This window comes from Carcharodon carcharias, chromosome 13, assembly GCF_017639515.1.
Source record: "Carcharodon carcharias isolate sCarCar2 chromosome 13, sCarCar2.pri, whole genome shotgun sequence".
Classification (NCBI taxonomy): domain Eukaryota; kingdom Metazoa; phylum Chordata; class Chondrichthyes; order Lamniformes; family Lamnidae; genus Carcharodon; species Carcharodon carcharias.
Genome location: NC_054479.1, coordinates 126,971,852 through 126,997,644, shown reverse-complemented (window position 1 = coordinate 126,997,644; position 25,793 = coordinate 126,971,852). Strand labels below are relative to the sequence as shown.

Here is a 25,793-nt window from a genome sequence, read left to right as displayed (position 1 = left end):
GGTATAAACCCCTCATGTACCTATTCTGAGGTCAAGTTGGCCATTGTGAGGACCATGGGAAATTTTAATTTGTTTCCCCATGCTATTTTCGTGTGTTGGTGTGGGTTTTGAAAGCCCAAAAAACCCACCAAGTTTGACAGTTCATGACCAATGGGGGAAGCCTGTTCTACAAATCGGGAACATTCTGATACGTAAGTATTAAATTTTGACACTTTAAGTGTCACTATTAGATGCAGTACTGTAATGTAGATGTGTTTTTAATGCACTGATTGATCATATGGCTCTGTCCTACAAAGGTAAGTTGACCATTACATTGACCACCATTGTGTGAAGTGTTGACATGCATTATAGTACTTTTCCCAATGGAGAAAGTGCCAGGATGCATTAAAAACTGTAGAAAATGTGCTGGTAAACTGTCCTGTCCTGTTTTGGATTGAGATTTAAATTCCAAGCCATCTGTGAGTTTGAAAAAAATGGCTGTTCTGTTGAACATAAACAAAAATCTAAGCACCTGCTACATTCCATTGATTTACATGACAATCTGATTTGAAATGGGAATGAATGCCATCTGCAGGTAAGAAAAGGCAACCTGGTGTTCCAGTTTCAATGGACTCCATTTTTGGCATTTCCCTGAAGTTGCATTGATAACTGAGGCTATTATGAATGCTTGGCTGAGTTTCAAAAACTCAAAACCCATTTATCTCAGCAGCAGGGGTGTTGTGTTTGCATTTTGATCAATAGTTTTAAGTGGCTATTAAAATATTATCCATCTTTGATGTTGTAAGTGGATAATTATTTGTTTTTACAACAGATTGACGACTTAAGGGGATTTACGTTTTTGAATGGTTTTTACGGGTGAGAGCTTTTTTCAGTATGAGGTGTCTTTGAATATAACAGTTCTATTAGGTTATTAGAAGCTTTTTCTAATGGCCATTTCAAAGATATCTTGATGTCTGCCTGCCCATAGTGGACACTGGGTGAGTGGCTATGGAGGATACATGGGTGGCATGGAGGAGGCATGGTGGTATGCATATTATAAGGGGTTATGGAGAGACATATGGGGAGTATAAGGGGCATGGGGAGTATGAGGGAGCATGCAGAATACAAGGGGTCATGGAGGATGCATGGAGAGTATGAGGGAGGATGGAGGGGTAATGGAGGAGAGAGTATGAGGGGATTTGAAGAGGGCATTGGGGATATGAGGTGGCATGGGATGGGTAGGGGGTCAGGGTTAGGGGGTAGAAGAACAATATTGGAGAGCTGGGCCATTGTCCCAGCGAACCAGGGCAGGCCTTCTAACCAGCCAGGAGACAAAAATGTAGCAGATAAGGGAGGTGACGGGCTCAGGTTTCTGACCTCATGAAAATCCACCCCCTGTGTTCAATGAAAACTGGATAATTCAATTTCTCAAGCAACTTAATTAGCACCTTAACCCCTTTGTGTTATACTTTTTATATTCATACTCTTCCCTTGGAGAACAGTGTGAAGTAGGAGTAGGTTTACAGGTAGATTAACAGCCTAACAGATCACATTAACACTATTTCCATGGCTATAGCCATCTTTATACCAGCTGGTGGGCTGGGGTTGGTTCTTTATTGGGGGAGAGTTTTATGGGCACCCACAACTTGTGATAGTGGGGGCCTCGCAGACTCACCAGATATGAGGTTCCTACTGGGTGTCAATCCACAGTTCAAGCTTTGTTCTGTTTCTGAATTGTGCTGTATCTGCCCTGGGAGTATTTGATGGGACAGCCTAGATGGAACCTTATATTGTATTGTTCACTCATTGGGATTGTCTAGAATGGAGATCAATCCTTGCACCTTTTGTGACCATTGGGACAAAGGCTGCCTCCAAACCCTGCTGAGTGGAGTGGTGAAAAAGAACAAAAAGTCTCGAGCTAGGGTTTAGGTTAAGCGTTTGCAATGATGTCAAACCTAGTCTAAATCCAGTGTATGACTGGTTCATTACACTCTCAGTTGTCTGTTTGCATAGAAATTGGATGTTCCCTCTATTTTTCTCTATTATATCTTAAATACACTTACACAACCTGGGATACAGTTCCACAGGTACTAAGAGCCCTGTGTCACCTCACCACATGACCATTTGTCAGATGTTAGCCTGGACAATGATTGTACTTTGATGGATGTTCTGGCAGATGTGGCTCAGTTTGCTGAGTATTTCTGCACATGATTTTGGAGCCCCAGCACATCCACATAGAAAAGAAATAAACTATCTAACCAATGGTTCCTGCCATGGCTCAGAGCTTCCAATTTAGAAAATCTTGGGTGCAAGACCCAATCCAGATACTTGGGCACATAATCCAGCTTGTCATTCCCAGGCAGTACTGAAATCATTGCCAGAGGTGAGGTCTATTGGATGAAACATTAAGCCGAGGCCCTAACTGCCCTCTTAAGAGGACGTAAAAGACCCTACAGCACTATTCAAAGCAGACTGGGGGAATTTTCCCCAGTGTCATGGTCAACATTTATCCCTCAATTAACTCCACTAAAACAGATTATCTGGTTGTTATCACTTTTTATTTGTGGGAGTTTGCTGTGTGCAAATTAACCGTTGCATTTCCTACATACTACAGTGAGTACACTTTGAAAAAACATACTTTATTGGCTGTAAAGCACTTTGGGACATCCTGAGATTGTGAAAGGTGCCATATAAATGAGAGTCTTTCTTTGTTTTGTGATGAGGGATTTAACATTGAGACCCATTTCTGTCTTTACCATTTACCCACACACGCATACTTTGCAGAAATAATTCTCTTACAGTCAAGTAGCCTCAGATGTGATAGGCATTGGCTTTAGTGAAGCACCAGAAATCTGTTAGCACCCCAATGGAAATGGACCTGACTGTGAAACACCATGTTCAGGAGTATCGGGGGAACAGAGAACATGAGAAAGCACAGATCCTGAAAATAACTAAAAGAGATTGCATGTAGCTACAGGGTGATGTTAAAGGGGAGTAATTGCAGATAAGGTTCACATACTATTTAAAAAGCCAGGTCTGCTTTTCACCTTCTCTTCTCGTCTCCATTTAGCTCGCCGGTTGGAAAACCAGACCTAAGTGAAAGGGACATAAGTGTGAATGAGTAACTGAACAACCTCAGCTTCATTTCACCCAGCTGTAGTCATTCATCTGTCACTTTGACTCTCGGAGACCATGTAAAATGTATATTATTGGATCTGTCGTCCCTTTATACCATTGACTACAATGGAAATAAAAATCGGGAGAGCTGTATAACGGGTGTCCGGTCCAATATTACCCGCTTTACACTATTGCACAAAGATGATATTAGAGTCCCACCCAACCCATCATGTTGTGAGACAATGACATACTTAAGGAGCCGCAAGCTACACTCAGCAGATAAATAAACTGCCAGCAAATATAGACCTTGTTCCAGAATTCAAAATGGAGCTGTATTAATTCTAAGTCCTACAGAGAGTGGAGGAGTATGAAGTTTGGAGTAGGACAATTTTAAATTGAGTTGACCACCTAAAGCCCTGATTATGTGATGTAGAAATGGAAATGGCGGCAGACCCTAATGGCTCTTTCTCACTCCAATATTGTTATGAGGTAGTATGAGGGAGAATGCTGTCCCTTCACCTCTGGCCAGACTCCTGCGGGTAAAGTTATACAGTTATACTGACTCCATTATAAAACAGTCTCCCATTTTACAGCATAAATGGCCAGGTACATGGCAGATGAAATTTAATATAGAAAACTGTAAAGTGATTAATTTTGGTAGGAAGAATAAGAAGAAGCAATATAAACTAAATGGTACAATTTTAAAGGGGTGCAGAAACAGAAACCTGGAAATGTACATACACAAGTCTTTAAAGATGGCAGGACAAGTTGAGAAGGCTGTAGAAAAGACACAAGGCATACTTGGCTTTAATAACAGAGATATAGCATACAAAAGTAAGGAAGTTATGCTAAACCTTTGTAAAACACTGGTTAAGCCTCAGCTAAAGTATCATGGCCAATTCTGGGGACCACATTTTAGGAAGAATGTCGAAGCCTTAGAGGGGGTACAGAGGAGATTTATTAGAATGGTTAAAAGAATGAAAGACTTGAGCTATTTGAGTAGAGAAACTGGAGTTGTTCACCTTAGATCAGAGAAGGTTGAGGGGAGTTTTGATGTTGGTGCTCCAAATTTTGAAGGATTTTGATAGGGTAAAAAAGGAGAAACTGTTTCCAGTGGCAGAAGGGTCAGTAACCAGAGGACTTTAGGTTATTGGCAAAAGAACCAGAGGTGACATAAGGGAGAAAGGAAATGCAGTGAGCTATTGTGATCTGAGCAGCTTGAAAGGATGGTCGAAGTAGATTCAGTAATAACTTTCAAAAGGGAATTGGATAAATACTTGAACAATAAAAAACGTGTGGGATAAGGGAATAGAGCAGTGGATTGTGACTAATTGGACAACTCTTTCAGAGCCAATGTAGGGATGATGGGTCAAATAGGCTCCTGTAAAATAATTCGATGATTCTAAGATTTTACAGAACTTACAGCACAGAAATATTTCATTCGACTGAACCAGTCCGTGGTGGAATTTAGTCTTCACGAGTGCAAGTATTTCTAATCATATTTACCGCCCTATTCTCTTCAAGCACTTTTTTTTCATCTCCCACTATCCATTTTGAATGTTCACTGTTACTGCCTCAACCACCAACCCTGGAAATGAATCCTGCAAATTCAAAAATCTGTGTGAAGAAATTTCTCTTGCTCTCCGATCTAAATCCCTCACATTTAATTTTGAATCTGTGACACAGTGAAGTTGAAGTATAACTGCTGAGTCAGGACTCGATCTGACATCTTCACAGTACACCACCTTCCTACAACAGTCAGAAAGCGAATAGACTCCTCATAGACTGACAATCAGGAATTATCCTATCAGGCAACCAGCTTTTTTCTTTAATGTCCAATATTTATAACTAGGAAACAAAAATGTGCTAAGAATTTTTTTAAAACAGAGGGCTGAATTTTACATACTTCGGCAGAGAGCAGAAATCCAATCTGTAAACATGTGGATTGCCAAATCCCGTCACTGCCTTGGAAAGTGGTCGCATAATAGGCATAGCAACCAATTAATGTCCGCCCAGCGGGGAGCCAGACAACAGCATCAGGAAGTGGTGGGCAGCGCGCCCAATTGCCTATCAAAGGCAAGATGTCTGAGGACAGAGTTGGGGCAGGCCAGAACCTGGAAGGAGGTTATGGCCACCCTTTTAAAAGAACCTCTTGGCATGAGACAATGGCAGCTGCACCAGAAAGCATTGTTTGGGTAGATCAGAACTTTGTGTTGAAGAATTTGAATTCCTGTCAATTATTCCAGTAGGTAAGAGCTTGTTTATAAATATGACTATTTGGCTTGTTTGGAAGCATTCAGGACCTTTGCCAGGAAAGAAATAACTTTGGAATGCCGCTGACCCATTCCCCTGAGGAATGTCAAGCATTTCAGGAGATATTGAAAACAGCCCTTTAACTCTCTTTGTCTCTCCGCAGATGGCTGAGAGAATGGAGCAAGGAGATGGGGAGGGCAGAAGACTTAAGGACAGCCCCAAGGTTTGATGATGACTCCCTGTGAGCTCTCCTGCAGGCTGTAAGTGAGATGTCCTCATGCCCGCTGACAGGAAGAGACCTCCCAGACAGACAAAAGTTGCCTGGAGGAAGGTCGCAGCGGAGGTCAGCACTCTTGGGATCGTCCAGTGAACCTGGCTGCAGTATCGTAAAAGACTTTATGACCTTTTGAGATCTGCAAGGTGGATTGTCACCATCCTAGAGATGAATATATACAGAAGGGTGTGATGTAGGTCCATTATGGGATTGTCCTCTGTGTTTTCCAAATGTGTAAGGTGGCAGAATGGCAATGGGAGTTATGAAGGAGGGGTGGGAACTGCCACACCTATTATTTGACAAACAGTATTGAAAAAAGTGCCAACAAAGTACACGATGGCTACATACTTGAAGGGATGATTGTAGCACAACATCATCATTACAATCTCCCTCTTTACTTGCAGGAGAAGAGGGCCCACAATGCCCAGAAACAAACAGAACCAGAGGCAGTGTTCCAAGGTTGGCCACCCTGATACCCATCGAGGAGGAGGTCCTGAAGCTGGCTTCAAACTAATGGAGCTGGGCCATAGGTCAAGGTGAGACAGGAGGAAGGCCTATGGGGGTGGGGAGAAGTAAGATACCAAGGCCGCAATTGCATAATTCCAGCAAACAGTTCTAAAGGGGCTGGGGAGGGGAATGTGTTTGAAGTTGGTAAAGCTGGCAAGAAGGTAGCACTGTGCTTTGTGACTTTGAAGGCTTGCAGATATTGGGGAGGAAGGCGTACCTCTATGTTGAATGGTATAAGGTTCAAACACTGAATCACACATCCCAATGGCTCCTGTGTTTGCAATGCGGAAGAATGTCTCTGCAAGCTTACCTCAAAGGCTGAAGATGCCCCAACTGTCCTTCATATTTCCCACATAGGTGCAACTTCAGCAGCTACAGGCAGTAGCCCCGAGGGGCTGATGTTAACCTCACATCCTAGCTGCGCATCTAGCACCAGTGCAGATACATGCACCTCTGTGGAAATGAGCGCTTCAGCTGTAGTGGATAGTCAAACTTGCAGGAGCACATCACAGTCACACAAACAGCAATCAGAGACTGAGATGGAGTAGGCCCCTGGCAGTTGGAGGAGTATTGGAGGTGACCTTGATGCTGAGCCCCAGGCTGATGATGGGCCAGGCAGCAGATGCTGGACATCCGGTGCAAGGCACGTGGAAATGTGGTAGAGATTCCAGAGGGGTTGCATGTTCTGGTATTGATATTGGAGGCCGTGAGCACTGTGATGACCTGCTCAACAGAATGCATGGTTTCCTCCATGGACAGATTGGCAACTGACATGGAGGCCAAACCCAGCAGATCACTGATGCAATACTGGGTATGCGTTCTGACCTGCATTTCATCACCTTGTCTCTGAACTCCGGGGCCCATAGCCAGGACGAGAGGAGGACAAGGAGCCTGAAATCACATCCAGGTCCTGGTCCTTCTCAAGAAATCAGGGAGGGCCAAATGGACCTCACAGTGGCGGATGAGCAGCTGCCTATGTCATTGGGGCACCTCTCAGGGCACTTCCATTGGTCGTGGTCTCTCCTTCATCCCTCTGCCATTTGGCACCGATACCTCCAAGTGGCGTAGGGACAGATGAGCCGCCTGCCATTGTGCAGGACACTCTCACCACGCTGGGACCCTCACAGCCTCAGGCAATCAGAGGGCAGCTGCCAAAGTCATCCCAGGTAAAGGGGGGCATATCGCCCGTCTCCTGCACAGCTGGTAGTGAACCGCGGCACCTGAAAAAGAATGAAGAAAACCACACATTCACTCTTGGCTTCATGTGGGTGTCTTTCTTATCTCTTGAGATTTGAACATTGTTCAGAGTTATTGTGTACATAAAAAATTGTTCTTTTCAATTGATTATCTGGCTGCATTTGTTCATTATCTCTGTGTGATTGTATGAATATAGATTTATTTGATGCTGTTATGCAAGTTTCTGATTATGTGGGTCCTTCTGATTGACATTATTTGGCTGAATCACATTGCCCATATGGGGTAAGTAATGTTCATGTCAGGGAGCTATGAGAAGAAGGTGCCAACAGCCATGGCAGGGTTGTCGTATGAGGAGAGATTGGGCCGACTAGGCCTGTATTCACTGGAGTTTAGAAGAATGAGAGCAGATGTCATTGAAACGTATAAAATTCTGACAGGGATGGACAGACTGAATGCAGGTATGATGTTTCCTCTGGCTGGGGGAATAGATCAAGGGATCACAGTCTCAGGATAAAGGGTAGGCCATTTAGGACTGAGATGAGGAGAAACTCAGAGGGTGATGAACCTGTGGAATTCTCTAAAAGGAATCAAGGGATATGAGGAGAGAACAGGAGTACAGTGTTGAGATAGAGGATCAGCCATTATAACATTGAATGGCAGAGCAGGCTCAAAGGGGCAAATGACCTACTCTTGTTCCTATTTTCTATGTTTCTATATTTCTTTGAAGGTAATATTGAAGTGGAGATGCTTGGTTACTGGAATCTGATCAAAGTTTCCTTGTCTCACGGGCATCCAGACCCTCCCATGAACCAGCTTAGATATCTACCTGCAGCGGCTCACCCTCCTCTTCCTCAGACTCAACAGAGGACCGGGCTATCTCTCTCAGCTCTTCCTGTGACAGGATTTCCCCCTCTCTAGAGGACCAGCAAACAACTACATGAGGGAGACGCTGGCTAGTGTATTTTGGAGCGAGCCAACTGATCTATCTAGGCATCAAAATCTCATTTGATAGCCTTGATCGTAACATGGCTTTCGTTGCACTGACTCTCAGGCTCAACCCATGGACTTTGTGCTGGAGTCATCAGCCATTTTTTCAGGAGGTATCGTTTATCTCCAAGCAGCTATCCACCCAAAGCTTCCATGCTGATAAAATTCCCTTCTACCTGGAGGGAAGTATCCTGTTAATTGTCAGAGATTGAAAGGCAGCTTGCTAGAAATAGGGATGCAATCCTTACCCGGATTCTAGCCTCTGGAAGAGATATTTTTGAAGCCAATTTCTCTCGCGCAAACACATCTGGATATTGTGTTCTTCTGAATTCTGAAACCACAACAGAAACATTAGACAAAAGCATTTTAAAGCCTTCTATTGAACAGGATATATAAGAACATAAGAAATAGGAGTAGCCACATGGCCCCTTGAGCCTAGTACACACTCTGTTCAATAAGATCATGGCTAATCTTTGGCCTCAAGTCCATCTTTCCCATTTATCCCCATATTCCTTGATTCCCTGAATGTCTAAGATCAATTGATCTCAGCCTTGAATACACTCAACAACTGAGAATCCACATCTCTCTGGGTAGAGAACTACAAGGATTCACAGCCCTCTGAGTGAATAATTTTTTCCTTATCTCAGTCCAAAATGGTTTTGATATCTTCAAGACAATACTGATAGAACTTGGGTTCAATCCACTAATCACAAGCCTAGTCACAAAGGGAGGTGCATGTAGAATTACACCACCATCCACATGAAAATTGGAGGTTGGGGAAATAAATCTCCAGAAATCTATCCCCAGACTGTTCTCACCAACTTCCTGGAAGCTGGCTTCAGAGTAGCATTGGTACAGGTTTGGCAACAGGTCTTCTGGCCCACTAAATTGAGTGGGATATTTATAATTTCAGAATGGGGAAATTGGTTAAAAAAAGTAGAGTCCTTATCCATACAAAAATATACTGAAGTGAAGTGGGCATTTTTTGCATTCAAGAGTTGGCATCAAACATTCCCCCCAAAAGCAAATATGGCATGGGTTAGATACAGAGCAACACTCCCTCTACGCTGTCCCATCAAACATTACCAAGGCAGTTACAGCATAGGATAGGTACAGAGTAATGCTCGCTCAGCCTACACTGTCCATTCAAACATTACTAGGGAAATTATAGCATGGGATAAATACAAAGTGAAGGTCCCTCTACACTACCTGATCAAATATTCCCAACCAGGTACAACATGTGTTAGATACAAAGCTCTGCACCCCTTACACTGTTCTGTCAAATACTCCCTGGGCAGGTACAACAAGCGCTAAATAGAGAGTAAAGGTTCCTCTACACTGTCCCACCAAACACTCCCAGAGCAGGTACAGCACAGGTTAGATACAGAATAAAGCTCCCTCTGCACTACCTGATCAGACACTCCCACCCAGTTATGACATGATTATAAAATCATTTTCTGTTACCTTCTTTGTTGACTGCCGATTTACTTTCAAACTCTCTTGATCCTTCTCATTTCCCATTTCACTTCTCTGTTATTTATTTATCTTCTAAAAATCCTCAGTACCAATGGTTTGATTTTATTTTCATATACTTCCTACCTAGAACCATAGAAGATAAATATTCTCCAGCCTTCTCCCCATTCTCTACAGGGATTTCAACATATATTCTACACCAACTCCACTGAACTTCTGCCTTATATCATCTCATTAGACATTTCCAGCCAAGTACAGCATGGATTTGAAACAGAATTAAGCTTCCTCTACACTGTCCCATCAAACACTCCCAGCCAGGTACAACATGAGTTGGATACCAAGTAAAACTCCCTCTACACTCTTCCATCAAAGACTATTTAACCAATATTTTCATCACTAGTCTTAATATCTCATTATGTGGCTTGGTGTCAATTTTATTTGTTAACACTCCTTTGAAACACCTGGAGATGCTTTACTACATTTATGGAGCTAGTTAAATACAAGTTATTGTTTTTTTGAACCAGAAACCAATAACATCAGACCAATGGTAGGAACCTGGTAAAGGCTGCAGGAGTCTGCAGCCCATGGGAACGGTGCCCAGCAGCCAGGTAAGTGACAGGGGAGGAATAACTGAGGCCCTAGGTTTCCTGGTGAGGCATGGAAGAACACTTTGCCCGTCTAATTCACAAGGAAACAGGTTAAAAACAGATGCTAGCGGCCTCACTATCCAGAAAGATGAACCTCACTAGTCTGGATAAAGGAGCCTCACTAGTCCAGAGAGAGAGAGAGGCCTCACCAGCTTCCCAAATCACATCATTTGAAATAGGGGCAGAGGTAAGGAGGACATGAATGAGATGTTAGAATTTCAACCCCATGTCAACCCCATGTCAACCCCATTACTGTCAAGCACAGGGTTATAAATCAGGGCTATTGACTTTAAGCCCCTCTACCCTTTCAAGGTTATTTCATTTTTAATATTTATATCTAATGATTCCTCCTCTGGTACTCAAGTTGCCTCTTTTTCCCTTATTGGTGCCACCACTTTTGTGACCATTCTTTTGTTTTCAGTTTGATTATAAAATCATTTTCTGTTACCTTCTTTGTTGACTGCCGATTTACTTTCAAACTCTCTTGATCCTTCTCATTTCCCATTTCACTTCTCTGTTATTTATTTATCTTCTAAAAATCCTCAGTACCAATGGTTTGATTTTATTTTCATATACTTCCTACCTAGAACCATAGAAGATAAATATTCTCCAGCCTTCTCCCCATTCTCTACAGGGATTTCAACATATATTCTACACCAACTCCACTGAACTTCTGCCAAAGTGGTAACACACTAATTTCTAAATGAAAAGATTGAGGATTCACATCCTCCTTCCGAAACTCAAGCAAATAATCACTGTTGCACTGCCAAAGGTGGCGTCTTTCAGTTGAGACTTTAAACCAAGGCACCATCTTCCCTTTCAGCAATAGTTCCCAGTAGATTTCTCCTGGTGCCTTGACTTTCCATCAACCAAAACCACAAAAATCAGATTATTTGGTCATTTATTTCATTGCTATTTGTGGGATCCCACTGTGCACAATTTGAACGGTTCATTTCTAAACACAGCAGCAGTAGTTCATCAGCTATGAAGTTCTTTGGGAAGACTTGAGGATATGAAAGACACCATAGAAACACAAGTTATTTTCCTTACAATCTGTGAGGTTTTGACCAACAGCTTGTTATTGTCCAGTCCTATCTGCTATCAGCTCATACCTTTCTCTAATTCCTCAGTCTGCCCTTGTGTGAAAACTGTTCGGTTCCTTTGCTGACAGTTTGGCTGAACATCCTCAACAAAGTCAGATGGCAAGATGTTCAGAGTTTCACTTGTTTCCTGCTCTCCACAGTCTGAAAGAAGAACACAAAAAGACTAAGTAGAAGGTCAGTGTTTGGAAGAGAACACATTTCGCACCCAAAATCAAACAGAGGGATAGTAATGCACAGGATTGATTCAGAATAAAGCTCTTTCTATACTATCTCAACAATGTTTCTTAATTCCAACTCAGAACTACCATCAACTACAGAAGCATAAATTTTCTCACTTCTCATACCAACCATCTTTATGATGAGTCACAAGTTTATAGGCTCAAGTTCCATTCCAGAAACTTGAGCACATAATCAAGACTGACATTTCAGTGCAGTACTGAAGAAGTGCTGCACTGTCAGAAGTGCCATCTTGCCAATGAGACATTAAAGTAAGAGCCTATCTTCCCTCTCAGGTTAATGTAAAACCTAATAGGGTAGAGGTGGAGAAGCTATTTTCACTTGAGGACAGCAAAACCAGGGCTGTAGTAATCATGGTTCTATTTAGTGTGTAATATACCTTTAAGAATAATGCTTGTTAAGGAAGATCACATGATCTTTAGTACCCAATAGGAGAGTAGGGCGAACTACCTCAGTAGTTAGTAGTGTAGAGTTAGAGTTTGAGTTGAAAGCACACATGTAGTTGCTGCTGAGTACTTTGTAAATAAACTAAAAGGGTTGGATTTTTCGTCCCGCAAGTGGCCGCGCACCTGACCTGAATGGGTGTAAAATAGTGCATGATGACGTCCAGCAAGCGTCCCAACATCATTGTGCATGCTCATGATATTTTGCTCGGCGGGCGCGCACAAGAGGTGACAGCGCGGCCGCCGACATTTAAACGGCCTATTAAAGCTCTTAATCAATTAATTAAATTGAATTTTTCACTGCCGGTCCAACCTTATGGCTGGCGGGCAGGCAAAGAGGCCAAGCGGCCTTTGGAATTTTGAAGAAACCTCATCCACGGGCGGGATGAGGTTTCCGATGTTAATTGAAAATAAAATTAAAAAATTTAAATCTCATGTTTAACATGTCCCTGCTCATGTTACAGTGTCACATGAACGGACATGTTTTCCTTAATTTTAAAATCTTTACTTGTAAAGTTAAAAATCTTCAGCTCCCTGAGGCAGCTCTGTGCCTTCAGGGAGCTTTCACTTGGCATGCCTGTGTGCATGCGCTCACTTGTGCAGTCACCCTCCTCCCCCACCCAACCAGGCAGCGCTGAGCATTTCAGCATGCAGTTCACGCTGGCTGGCTGTTAATTGTCCAGCCAGTATGAATTTGCAGTCGGAGCCCGATCACTGGTGGCAGACCGTTGCGCGGCCGCTCCCAGGCCCACCTGCCGTACCCGCCCAACAAGGGGAAAATCCTCCCATAGTTTCTACCCAATAAGTGTCTGCTGATCTAATCTATCAATAGTACCAACTCAGCTACCATTCACAACAAACTGGCAATGAGGCTAAAACAAGTTTACCAAAAGAAATCAAGTGAAAAGAAAATCAGCACTGTACCTCGCCCAGTGATCGTAAGTAGAAAACTCCGTTTGATTAAAGAAGATATTCCATCTCAAAATGCCACAGTTCAGAAGAATTGAACCTTTTGATCCATCCACAGATAATTGGTCTCATTACATTGAATGCCTCACGTTCTTTTTTCAAGTGAATGAGATTACGGGGGAAGAGAAGAGGCGAGCAACCCTCTGACTTACATGTGGGAATAAAAGCTACAGCTTGATTCAAAGTTTGATGGCACACAGTGCCCCAGATTTGAAAAATTTTTATGAGTTGGTGGACCTCGTGAAGGGTCATTATCAACCAAAGCCCTCAGTAATGATGTAAAGGTTCAAGTTTAATTTGAGAAATTGAGCCCCAAGTGAGAGAGTTGCATGCTATGTGGCAAATTTGAAGCAGTTAACGGAACATTGTGAGTTTGGTACATCACTAAACGACAAGCTCAGAGATCATTCAGTGTGTTGTGTGAATGAAGACACTATTCAAAAGAAATTATTGTCCGAAGTGAATTTGGATTTCAAGAAGGCACTAGAGATAGCACTGGCCATGGAAAACGCAGTAAGAGATTCAAAAGCTATACAGGGTGTGTAAAATGGCACTGTCCTCCACATCAGACAGGAAACCCCAGCCGAAAAGGGCACGAAAATGCAAGACTCTGCCAAGAAGCGGGAAACAGCTCCCGCTAGCTGAATAATAAAAAAAATAACAGCAGCAAAATCAAAGAATAATTTCAATAGAGATGGAAAAGTCTTTTAACGATTTGCAGTTTTAAAAAATCAAATGTTATTACTGTCACAGAAATGGACATATAATCAGACAGTGCAAGGAAAGATTCAAGCAGGCTTGTAAACAAAAGAAGAAACCCAGTGTAATCTACATTGTAGAAGAGCCTGAAACAATAAATTCTGACATTTACCTGTTGTTTAATCTGAAAGTTGGAAAGACAGAACCAATATTTGTCAGAGTGAAAGTAAATGGCAGACCTGTTAGAATGGAAGTGGACACAGGAGCTTCCACTACAGTAATTGAGGAACATACCTTCAGATATCTGAATAATGGTGAACATAAACGAAGTTTAGAAGAAACTGCTGCCAAACTAAAAACATATATGGGTGAAGACATTCAAGCTAAAGGCATAAGCAGAGTAACTGTCCATTATGGAAGCCAATCAGTAAAGCTACCCTTGATGGTGGTAGCAGGCGAGGCGCCAAGCCTCCTGGGGTGAAACTGGTTAAAGGGGATTAAGTTAGAATGGACTGAAATTTGCCAGTTGAGACCAAGTGGGTTACCAGAGCTACTTTGAAAGTACGCCACAGTCTTTAAAGACAAACTTGGGAAAATCCAGGGGCTGCAGGCAAAAATTCATGTGGATCCCGAAGCATCCCCTCAATTCATGAAGGTGAGACCAGTACCATACTGCACTGCGAGAGAAAGTTGACACCAAACTGGACAGACTAGAGAAACTGGGCATTATACAACCTGCGCAGTTCTCAGAATGGACAGCACCAGTCCTTAAACCCAACCAAAGCATCTGAATTTGTGGAGACTACAAATTGACGGTTAATAAATCAGCTAAGCTTGACAGGCACCCCACCCCAAAAATCGAAGACCTGTATGCCAAGTTGGTAGGTGGAACCACCTACACGAAGCTCGATATGAGTCACGAGTCAAAAACTAGAGTTAGATAATTCTTCCCAGGAATTTGTCACAATTAATGCACACAAAGGGCTGTATCAATTTACTTGATTGCCCTTCAGCATCTACTCAACTTGTGCCATCTTCCAGAGAACCATGGAATTCCTACTGCAGGGACTGCCACAGGTTGTAGTCTATTTAGACAACGTATTGGTGACAGGATTCACTGAAAAAGAGCGTTTGGCAAACTTAGAAGAAGTCTTAAAACATTTCTTGCAAGTTGGAGTGCGTTTAAAAAAAGAAAAATGCACATTCCAAGTGACGGAGGTAACCTAATTGGGTCACTGAGTAGATTCACAGGGCCTCCATCCGGTTGAGGAAAAAGTGAGAGCCATAAGAGAGGCACCTGCGCCAAAGAACGCCTCAGAGTTCAATCATTCCTAGGAATGATCAACTATTATGGACGGTTCTTACCCAATTTGTCTACAATGCTGGCCCCTCTGCATTCTCTACTCAAAAAGAACCAACATTGGTCTTGGGAGGCACCCCAGAAAGAAGCTTTCATAAAGGTGAAACAATTGTTGTACTCATCCAACCTATTAATGCATTATGACCAGACGAAAGAGTTGGTGCTGACATATGACACATCTCCCTACAGAGTGGGAGCAATGCTTTCTCATCGGATAGACGAATGACCAATAAGTTACATATCAAGAACGCTAGCCACAGCGGAAAAGGGATACTTGCAGTTGAAAAGGAAGGCCTGTCCATCATCTTTGGCATCAAGAAATTTCACCAGTACGTACACGGCCACCATTTTACAATCATTTCAGACCACAAACCATTGTTAAGATTGTTCAGTGAGAACAAGACTATGCTACCCATAGACTCAGCAAGAATACAATGATGGGCTTTAATCCTGGCAGCATGCGCATACTTTTTTGTACATAGGCCTGGCATTCAAATCGCAAACACCGATGCACATAGTCGTCTGTCTTTACAAGAAAATGATGAGGATGTCCCAGTTCCACAGGAACTTGTTTTACTGTTAAATTTCTCAGATTCCTAGCTGGTATCTGCTCGACCGATCAGAGGCTGGACAAGTCGGGACCCAGTCCTTTCTCAAGTACGAGAACAAGTGCTTCATGGTTGGTCACAAGAGCACATATCAGATTAAATGAAACCGTACTTCAGCAGAAGACATGAAATAACCAGCCAGGATGGCATCTTATTGTAGGAAGCACAAGTGATAATACCTCCAAAGGGAAGAGAGCCACTTTTAATTGAACTACACAGCGCACGTCCAGGAATTTCCCAAATGAAAACCATAGCACGCGGCTACCTATTGTGGCCTGAGTTGGATGGCAAAATAGAGAGTTTAGGAAAGAATTGTGTGCACTGTCAGCAACTGCAGAAGTTGCCATTGACAGCTCCGTTACACCATTGGGAGTGGCCAGGTAGACCCTGGGTGTGGTTATACATTGACTATGTAGGACCTTTTTTGGGAACAATGTTAATGCTCATTGTCAATGCCCATTCAAAATGGATGGACATTTATGAGCTGAAGTCACCTATGTCTTCTGCTACAATTGAGAAGCTCAGTCAAAGTTTTGCCATTCACAGACTACCAGTAGTCATCATTTCTGATAGCGACATGGTGTTTATGAGTGCCGAATTTCAACAGTTTACCAGTCTCAATGGTATCACTCGTAAAACCTTCACCGTATCACCCTTCCTCAAACGGACTGGCCAAAAGGGCAGTTCAAACTTTCAAGGCAGGCATGAATAAACTAACTGGAGATTCCTTAGCAACCAAGCTAGCATGCTTTCTTTTCCATTATAGGACCACCCCTCACACAACAATAGGTGTCACACCTGCGGAGTCATTGTTGAAACTCCGTCTCAGAACAAGATGGAGCTTAATAATGCCCAATTTAGAGGGGAAGGTGAAAAGGAGTCAGGGAAGCCAGAAAACTAGACACGACTGGCATATTCGTGAGAGGAAATTTACCATGGGAGAGATGGTATACGTGAAGAACTTCTGAGAAGGACCACAGTGGTTACCGGGTGAAATAAGTACAGTGACTGGACCTCTATCTTACCATGTGGAGGTGGATGGCTGGGTCATATGGAGACATGTGGATCATTTAAGGAAGAGAGAAATAGATCACCAAAAATTGATTCCACATGTGTTCACAACTGGGTCAGCATTTCCTATTGAGAGTACTCAACCTAGGACAAACATGTCTGATGTTCCTGTAAGAGTTGAGGATACAGAACTGAAGGTGCCTACCGAAGCACCTGATGTTCATGCAACTCTGGAAAAGGAGGTTCCTGACAAAGTATCTGAATTTGTAGAGCTGAGATGTTCTACACACATCAAGAAACCACCTGAAAGACAAAAATTATAAATTCCCTACCCAGTGTAAATAATTTGTTGTCTTGAGAAATTTGTACTTGTAAATATAATATATATATATATATATATATCTGTGTAAATGGGGAGGGATGTGGTAATATGGTTTTATTTAATGTGTAATATACCTTTAAAAATAATGCTTGTTAAAGAAGATCACATGATCTTTAGTACCCAGTAGGAGAGTACCACAGACTACCTCAGTAGTTAGTATTGTAGAGTTAGAGTTTGTGTTGAAAGCACACATGTAGTTGCTGCTGAGTACCTTGTAAATAAACTTGAAGTTTCCACCCAAGAAGCATCTGTTGATCTATTCTATCAATAATACTAACTAGGCCACCACTCATAACAAGGGCCCAAAATTATATTTACAATTAAATCCTATCATGAATTTAGGAGACCCTTCTTTATCTGGAGAGTGGAAAGAATGTGGAACTTGCTACCACAGGGACGAGTTGGAATGAATAAATGCATTTACAGAAAAGCAAGATAAATATATGAAGGAGAAAGGAATAGAAAGATGTTGAAAGGGTTAAATAAATGTAGGTGGGAGGAGGCTGGTACAGAATAAGCAATAGAGTAGATACAGTAATACTATTTCCTCTGATGTGGGAATCAAGAATGAGGGAATATAGTCTTAAATTTGGAATGGAAATCAAGAAATACCATTTCACACAAAGGGTAATAGAAATCTGGAACACTTTCCACCAAAAGATGGGATAATTGAAGCTTTTAAAGCTGAGATTGATAGATTTTTGTCAGATAAGGATATCACGTGATATGGAACAAAGATGGGTAAATGAAGTTGAGATAAAGGTCAACCATGATCTAACTGAATGATGAAACAGGCTCAAAGAGCTGAATGGCCTCCTCCCATTCCTATGTTCACAATTAAAGCTGCTAACATGCAGAATAGATGACCAGACATAGAGTGATATAAAAAAAATGTTTGTTCTTTGAAAGTGGGCAATTCTGGAAAGGTTGTATTTGAATACTCATCCCTAGCTGCCCTGAGGTGGTGGGCCTTCTGCTTGAACTGCTGCAGTCTGTGTGCTGATGTTGTTTGCATGATGGTTTGGTGGGAAGAAAAATTGGACACACCATTGATTCAATAAGGAGCAGAGGGATACAGATCTTGAACTTAGGCTGCAAGAAGATGGAAACAGCCTAAACAACCCCTCTAATGTGTTTCAAAAAGCAGGTAAGTTTGATGGACTGTGGACTAACCTTGTTCCTATGTCCTTATAACCTCAGTGTATTAAAATATAATCAAGTTTCAGTGATGGGCTCAGAGACAAGCTATGTGCAGGCTGTTATTTATAGTCTTACAGTCATATCCTTTGACCAAGCTGCTTGACCTCAGTTACAGTTTATTCTTCTGCCTTATTATTTTTTCCACATTAAAAGCAGCCCCACCTCCTGTCCATTGGTTTCTTGGTGTGTTCTCAGATGCAGAGATTTGCAGGTCAGAGTGTAGGTTCCGCAGGACTCGATTAATAGAAGAAACCTAGAAAAGATGCAAAGAGCATGGTTAATACTCGTTCATTCATGTATTCTCTGTAGATCCAATCATGATTCTTGGCTCTTTTAATGTAAAACAATATGAATATATCGATTTGCTGATACTCATTTAAAAGTGTGCTGATCCAACAACAACAATAACTTGCATTAATATAACACCTTTAACTTAGAAAAGTGTTTCAAGGTGCTTCACAGAAGCACACTCAGGGCTTTGATCAGACCCCATCTGGAGTTCTGAATTCTGTTCTGGGTAACACCCCTTGGGAAGGATATTTTGTTCATGGATGGGGTGCAGCACAGATTCACCAGAATTATACTGGCACTAAAACAGTTAAATAAACTTGTTATGTATTCCCTTGAGTTTAGAAAGTTGAGCAGTAATATAATTGAGGTTTTTAGGATGATAAAGGAATTCAATAGGGTAGATATAGAGAAATTATTTCCTCCAGCAGTGGGATCTTAAAATTAAATCTTGGTGATTTAGGAGTGAAATTAAGAAGCACTTTTCACACAGAGGGTGGCGGAAATCTAAAACTCTGTTCTGAAAAAGGCTGTGGATATTGGGTCAATTGAAAATTTCGGAAATCCATAGATTTTTGCTAGAGAAACGTATCGAGAGATATAAAGAAATGATGGGTAATTGGATTTGAGGAACAGATCAGCCATGGTCGAATAAGGATGGCAGAAGTCACTCGAGGGGATGAAGGGTCTGCTCCAGATGAAGGCCCTGCTCCAGTTTCTATGTTCCTAAAGCAAAATTTCCTTCAAAGAATAAAAGAAAGAAAATCTTACATGAGTGCACTTAGGAATGTACATTCTAATATCTGTACATCTAAAAGAAAAACTAGTGCAGGATGCTGGCATTTTAACAGCCTAGGGTCAGCATCTAGCACACTAAAGTCATATAGAGTCAGGTTACACTCAGTAAGTTTCATTCTACTCTAGCCCAACAATGTGTCCCAACTCAACATCAGATATAGCCTTCCACTGCACCAATGACAGCTAAAATTACACAATCTGAATGAACTTTCATTTTTAATGATAGCACCAAATTAGGAGCATTCTTATCCTGTGAGCCCAAGCCTTCTGCAAACTGGGTTAAAACTGCCCTGTTACATTGGGCTCTTACAACTGACCAACACAGAAGTCTTTCATTCTGTCCATATGGGCTACAGTTCTCTCAAAGAACCGACTCAAGCACAATGAACTAAATGGCACTCTTCTATATTATAAGATTCTATGATTTTTCAATGATGTATACTGTCCTAGCCATCTAACAGTCAGTGGTCCTTATCTGAAATTAAAGTTCATAGGTGTATAAAAAAAGAATTAAACTGCAAACTTACACTCGGAATTTTGTCCCTGGTGCAAATTCCCTCTGACAGTAGCTTCCCACGGATTTCCCAGGCAAACATTGATGGGTTGTTCCATTTAAACTGAGCAATCTTAGCCACCACCTCAGGGGTCGACAGCCGTGGTTTACTCCCACCAATAACTTTTGGACCAACAGACCCTGTCTGGTAAAATCGGCCCAGAATCTTACTCACACAGCCGTTGGAGACCTGCAGTGGAGAGAAGAAGCAGTAATATGCTGTAAGTGGGAGACGATGGACTAGTAATCCAGAGGCCCAGGTTAATGCTCTGGGGACATGGGTTCATATCCCACCATGGCAGCTGGTGAAATTTAAATTCAATTAATAAATCCAGAGTATAACGTTAGTCTCAGTAACCATGACAACTATCCTTGATTGTTGTAAGAACCCATCTGGTTCACTAATTTCCTTTAGGGAAGGAAATCTGCCGTTCTTACTTGGTCTGACCTACATGTGACTCCAGATTCACAGCAATGTGGTTGACTCTGAATTGCCCTCTGAAATGGCCTAGAAAGCCATACAGTGCAAGATCAATTAGGGACAGGCAACAAATGCTGGGCCTTTCCAGTGATGCCTACAACCCCAAAAGAATAAAGGTAAAAAAGAGTGCCATAGTGTGCCAAATGCTGCTGTAATGCACAGTAAAGGGCATTAATGGCAGCTCAAGGGACAATCATGATGGCGAAGATGGCAACCTGAATTTATTTAACATCTCTATAATAGTAAACTCTTCATGGAGGCCAAACAAATGACAAGTTGATAGTTGAAGAGTTAGGAGAGCTGGCTGAAATCATAGTCAATGAGATAGGTTTTAAGGAGGCTTTTAAAAGTGAGGAAGAAAGGTAACAAAGGTTTATGGAGGGAATACCAAAGAATAGGGCTGAGGCAGCTGAAGACTTTGCCCCTGATGCTGCACCAGAGGGAGGGAAGGGAAACTCAGGAGGTCAGAGCAGCAAGGATTAAAGTCCCAAGGTGAGGCATAGGACTAGAGGACATTGCAGAGCCAGGATAGGGTGAGATGATGGAGGGAATTGGAAACTAGGTTATGGATTTCATATTTAAAGTGGTGGGTATGAAAAATGAACAGTGGCACAAAGGGTGAGTGGGATTTAGTGCATAAATGGAGTGGCCACTTTTGGATAAGTTGGAGTTTGTGTTGGGTGGTGTTCAACAATCTGGTGTGGACAGTCAAGTGTGGGGATATTGAAAGCATGAACAAGGGTTTTAGTGTTGGGGAAGATGTAAGGTAGGGGAACTGCACAATGTTGTGGAGATGGAGTAGCCTCAGTAATGGATAGGATGTAAAATTTGAAGTTCAATGTTGCACATTCTGATTCAGTTTGAGTGAAATGCAGGGATGGAGTCAGGGGAAGGCTTCAGAGTTCTTGGCAGGAACCAAGTTGGGATGGCTTTGGTCTTGCCAATGTAAAAGAAGGTTCTGGTTTATCCATGTTTTAAGGCAGTCATTTGTAGCATTATGTTCATTCCTCTCTAAGTAAGATTACCAATTGGTCTTGAATTGCAGGCTTATTTTTGAGGTGGGCTTGATCCAGCTGGCAATTCACTTGAGATTAACCCAGTTAATTTCACTTGGACCTTTACATTAGCAGACGAAGAAGGCATTCATCCCATTACCCTGGCCTGGATTCAGATGTGAACAAATAGTTTTTTCTGTTGTGTATTTTTATAAGCCTAAGGAGCTCAGGCAATATTTGAAACTGTTGACCTGTAAAATCCTGGAGATGTCACATGCCCTGATACCACCAGTTGCCATCTCTATGATCTTCTTTCGCTTGCAGGTGGGCAAGGGGCGCCCATTAACAAAGACCCCTCCAAGTTGATTCACACAGCCCACACCTGCAAATAAGGAAGCAGGGTAATCTAAGTAAGAGAAAATGTTATTTCTTTATATCCAAATAGTCATCAGGCAGTTTTCATGTCTGAGCTCAATCATATCCTGCAACCTACTGACAATGGGGAGCATTCAATCCTGTTCCCACCCACTTTTCACACAGACATTCCAGCAAACATAGCTGGATAGTAGTCAGGAGTATAAACCCTGGTCCTGTACTTAGGCTAATGGCACTGAAGCCAAATGTACTGTCCCTGTCACTGTCCAGCTAAGACTGACTAAATCAGCATAGACCAGACATCAAATCTAGAACCTGAGCTCATTACTGCAATCACCTGCTGAGTTTCGTCCTGTACAGAACTATGGACAGCTCTCTCAGTTCAGAACTCGGCACAACGGCAGAGCATATCAGAAATGTTGTCATTGAGGGAAGCACAATATCAATTCATGGCCCAAGTAATTGTAAGATCAATGGACAGAAAATGCTGTGATTCCTGAATCGGCAGTGATGGCAAAGTTGAAGTAACTGAATGCTATCTTGCCCTTTAACTATCTATCACACTTCACTATTATTTAGAGACTCAGTTCATTCTATGTGTTATAAGACTGTACACTAGAACTCAACCTGAATGTATTAATAGAAGCAGTGACAATATTAGCATCTTGTGTGCACAGGGATTTCTGCAGTAAAGTTATTCTCTAAATGTTATGTTATCTGCCCTAATGAAAATAAGCTCATAAATGGCAGAGGTCAAATGAAAAGCCGCAAGTACTGAAAACTTGAAATGAGAGAGAGAAATGAAGAATCCCACCCAAAACATCCCACCCATCTTCTCTTTCAGAAGTTGATCCACCTGACTGTATTTCTAGCACTCACTGTGTTAACTACAGAAAAAAAAGCAATTCATTAAGAAACAAATTTGAACCGTTACACTTTTCCTCTTGCTTTTAAAAATGAAGTGGTTTAAGTACCTTTATGTGACATTGTTTCAGATTCATGAACGCCAGCTTTTCTCAGTTGTCACCACTGATCCCTGTTCTGCAAGAAAGTCAACAGTCAGAAAACTTCCTGATAATATTTTTAGTTGAATTTTTGAGCTCTTTCCGACGAGCAAAGTTAGTGTTGGGGAGAGGGCTTTCTATATCATTACCAGGTACTCCCAGTTGAGGTAGAGCATGGTTTAGATGAAAGATAGAGCTCCCACTACATTGTCCAGACAGTACCCCTTAACTCAAGGCTCAGTATACTGCCTAATGCATCAGCATGACTTTCTCAGAGATTACCATTTTAGTGACTTTAATCATTTTATTATCTCTCACATGAATATCGTAGACCGGTTTAAAAAAAAACTTAAAACCAATAGACAATATAAACCCAGGCGTGCTTAGTGAGATTAGAAAGAAAATCTACAAAATGTTAACAATCAGGGGCTTTCCCCAACATGGTGGAAACAAGCCATAGTGCTATCTATTTTCAGGAATAGATGAAAATTCCTTAATTTTTCAGGAATGAAGGGAAAACAAATAAATGTAATGACAGACTCATCAAATAATGGGATCGATCATAAAGAACAAAATTGAAGATTACCTATATGAATATAACCTAATGTCTGACACACAAAACAGTTTCGGAATGGGCAGTTCCTGCCTGACTAATCTTCTTTGACTTTTTGACGTCATGTACTAAATGGACATTAGAAAGCCCTATGACATAAAGGGCTAAATTCTGGTCTTTCAAGTCACAGTTCCAAGGGAGGTGTGGAGGACCAGCCACAATTTTGACAAAAACCTGAATCTACCAGATTCTGACAAGCTGAAGTGTGACTGTGAGACATGGGTACCAAACGGAAAATTTCCGATACTGGTGTCAGAAAGCCCATCTTCACACAAATCAAAAATTGATAAAAGGAAATAGTAATTTGGGACAGAGCCTTTCAACAGGATTTTCCGAAGCCACCGAAAACCAATCCCTCCCTTTAACTCACTGTCCACCATGGTCCCACTACTAATATAAAACCATCATTCCTAGACAGTTATCAATCACAAATCTCAGCAAACTCCACATTCACCAGATTTTCTTCTGCCATCTCCAGCACCTACAATATGATTCCACCATAAAGACTGTCTTCCTTTCCATTCCCCACCCTTACAGAGGGTTCATTTCTTCCAGGATACATTTGTTCACCCTTCCACCATCCCAATTTTCAGATGTCTTTTTCTTGGCAATCTCCCACACAACCACAGCAGATGCAACATCTGCCCATTTACCTCCTCTCATACAACTTCTCATGGCTGCAATTGCTTTTTCCATTAGTCAGCAATTTACATGTACTTCCACCAATTTAGTATACTGTATACTATACTGCTGACAGTGCAGATTCAATAGGTGGGAGACCAAACACAGGTAACTCTGACCTCTGTATTTCTTGCCACTTTCCCTCCCACTCACCACTCTGACCTCTCTATCTTTAGCCTCTCTCCAAACATAAAACAATACATCTTCCTTCTCCTAGGTCACAACAGTGACTGTGCTTCAAAGATAGTTTATTGACTTTAAAGAGCTTTAGGACATTTGTGAAAGGCACTGTATAAATGCAAGTCTTTATTTCTTTCTCCTGTAAACTCTGCAAACCTCTGGTATGAATACTGACTTTAGTAAATTTAAACCTCAACTTTCACTTCAACAAGGGATGGTGAGGATGTGGAGTGGGTCGACCAGCATCTGGGGAACAGAAGGGACAGGTCAGCAGCACCTCCCTTGCCTGCGACCTCTACCACTGAGAAGAGAAGAGCAGCGATGTTCTCATCACCCCCTAAGTTCCCCTTTGGGCCCTGACTTGGATCCATGTCACCATCTCTTCATCATTACTCCATTGGTATCATGCATTTCCCTATCTAACAGTTCAAGGAGAAGGCTAGTCACCACCCACTCGTGGAAAATAGGGATGGGTGATAAATGGAAAAACTCAGCAGGTCTGACAGCATCTGTGCAGAGGAATACAGTTAACGTTTCATGTCCGTATGACTCTTCAACAGAACTAAGGAAAAATAGAAGAGAGGTGAAATATAAGCTGGTTTGGGGGGGGCGGGGGTGGGGGTGGGGGGTGGGGGGGGGGCGGGGTGTGGGGGGGAGGTTGGGACAGGTAGAGCTGGATAGAGGGCCAGTGATAGGTGGAGATTGCCAAAAGATGTCATAGACAAAAGGACAAAGAGGTGTTGAAGGTAGTGATACTAGCTAAGAAATGTGCTAATAGGTGACATTGTGACATTAAGGGTAGAAAGCAGGACGAGCAAGGTACAGATAGCCCTAGTGGGGGTGGGGTTGGGGGGGAAGGGATCAAAATACGCTGAAAGGTAGAGATAAAACAATGGATGGAAATACATTTCAAAATAATGGAAATAGGTGGGAAAAGAAAAATCTATATAAATTATTGGAAAAAAGGGGGATCAGAAAGGGGGTGGAGATGGAGGAGAGAGTTCATGATCTAAAATTGTTGAACTCAATATTCAGTCCGGAAGGCTGTAAAGTGCCTAGTCGGAAGATGAGGTGCTGTTCCTCCAGTTCGCGTTAAGCTTCACTGGAACATTGCAGCAGGCCAAAGATGGACATGTGGGCATGAGACCAGGGTGGAGTGTTGAAATGACAAGCAACAGGGAGGTCTGGGTCATGCTTGCGGACAGACCGAAGGTGCAGGTCATCAAACCTGCTGACAAGGGTGGTGCTGTTGTTGTCTGGCGCACTGACCTCTACCTCGCAGAGGCTGAACATCAACTCACAGACACTTCCTCCTACCTCCCCCTGGACCATGACTCTATCACTGAACATCAAGCCATTGTTTCCAGGACTGTTACTGA

General features: G+C 42.1%; 1 protein-coding gene across 1 annotated transcript; it reads right to left on the bottom strand.

The window, feature by feature from the left end:
* Positions 1-7,287: 7,287 nt before the first annotated feature.
* Positions 7,288-24,785, bottom strand: pax4 (paired box 4). The gene is made up of 7 exons (XM_041203131.1): positions 24,776-24,785; positions 21,813-21,943; positions 20,060-20,275; positions 18,609-18,699; positions 11,547-11,678; positions 8,563-8,645; positions 7,288-7,350 (listed from the first exon to the last, which is right to left on the bottom strand). The coding sequence occupies exons 1-7, from the start codon at positions 24,783-24,785 to the stop codon at positions 7,288-7,290; spliced, it is 726 nt and encodes a 241-aa protein (XP_041059065.1).
* Between the last annotated feature and the right edge of the window lie 1,008 nt (positions 24,786-25,793).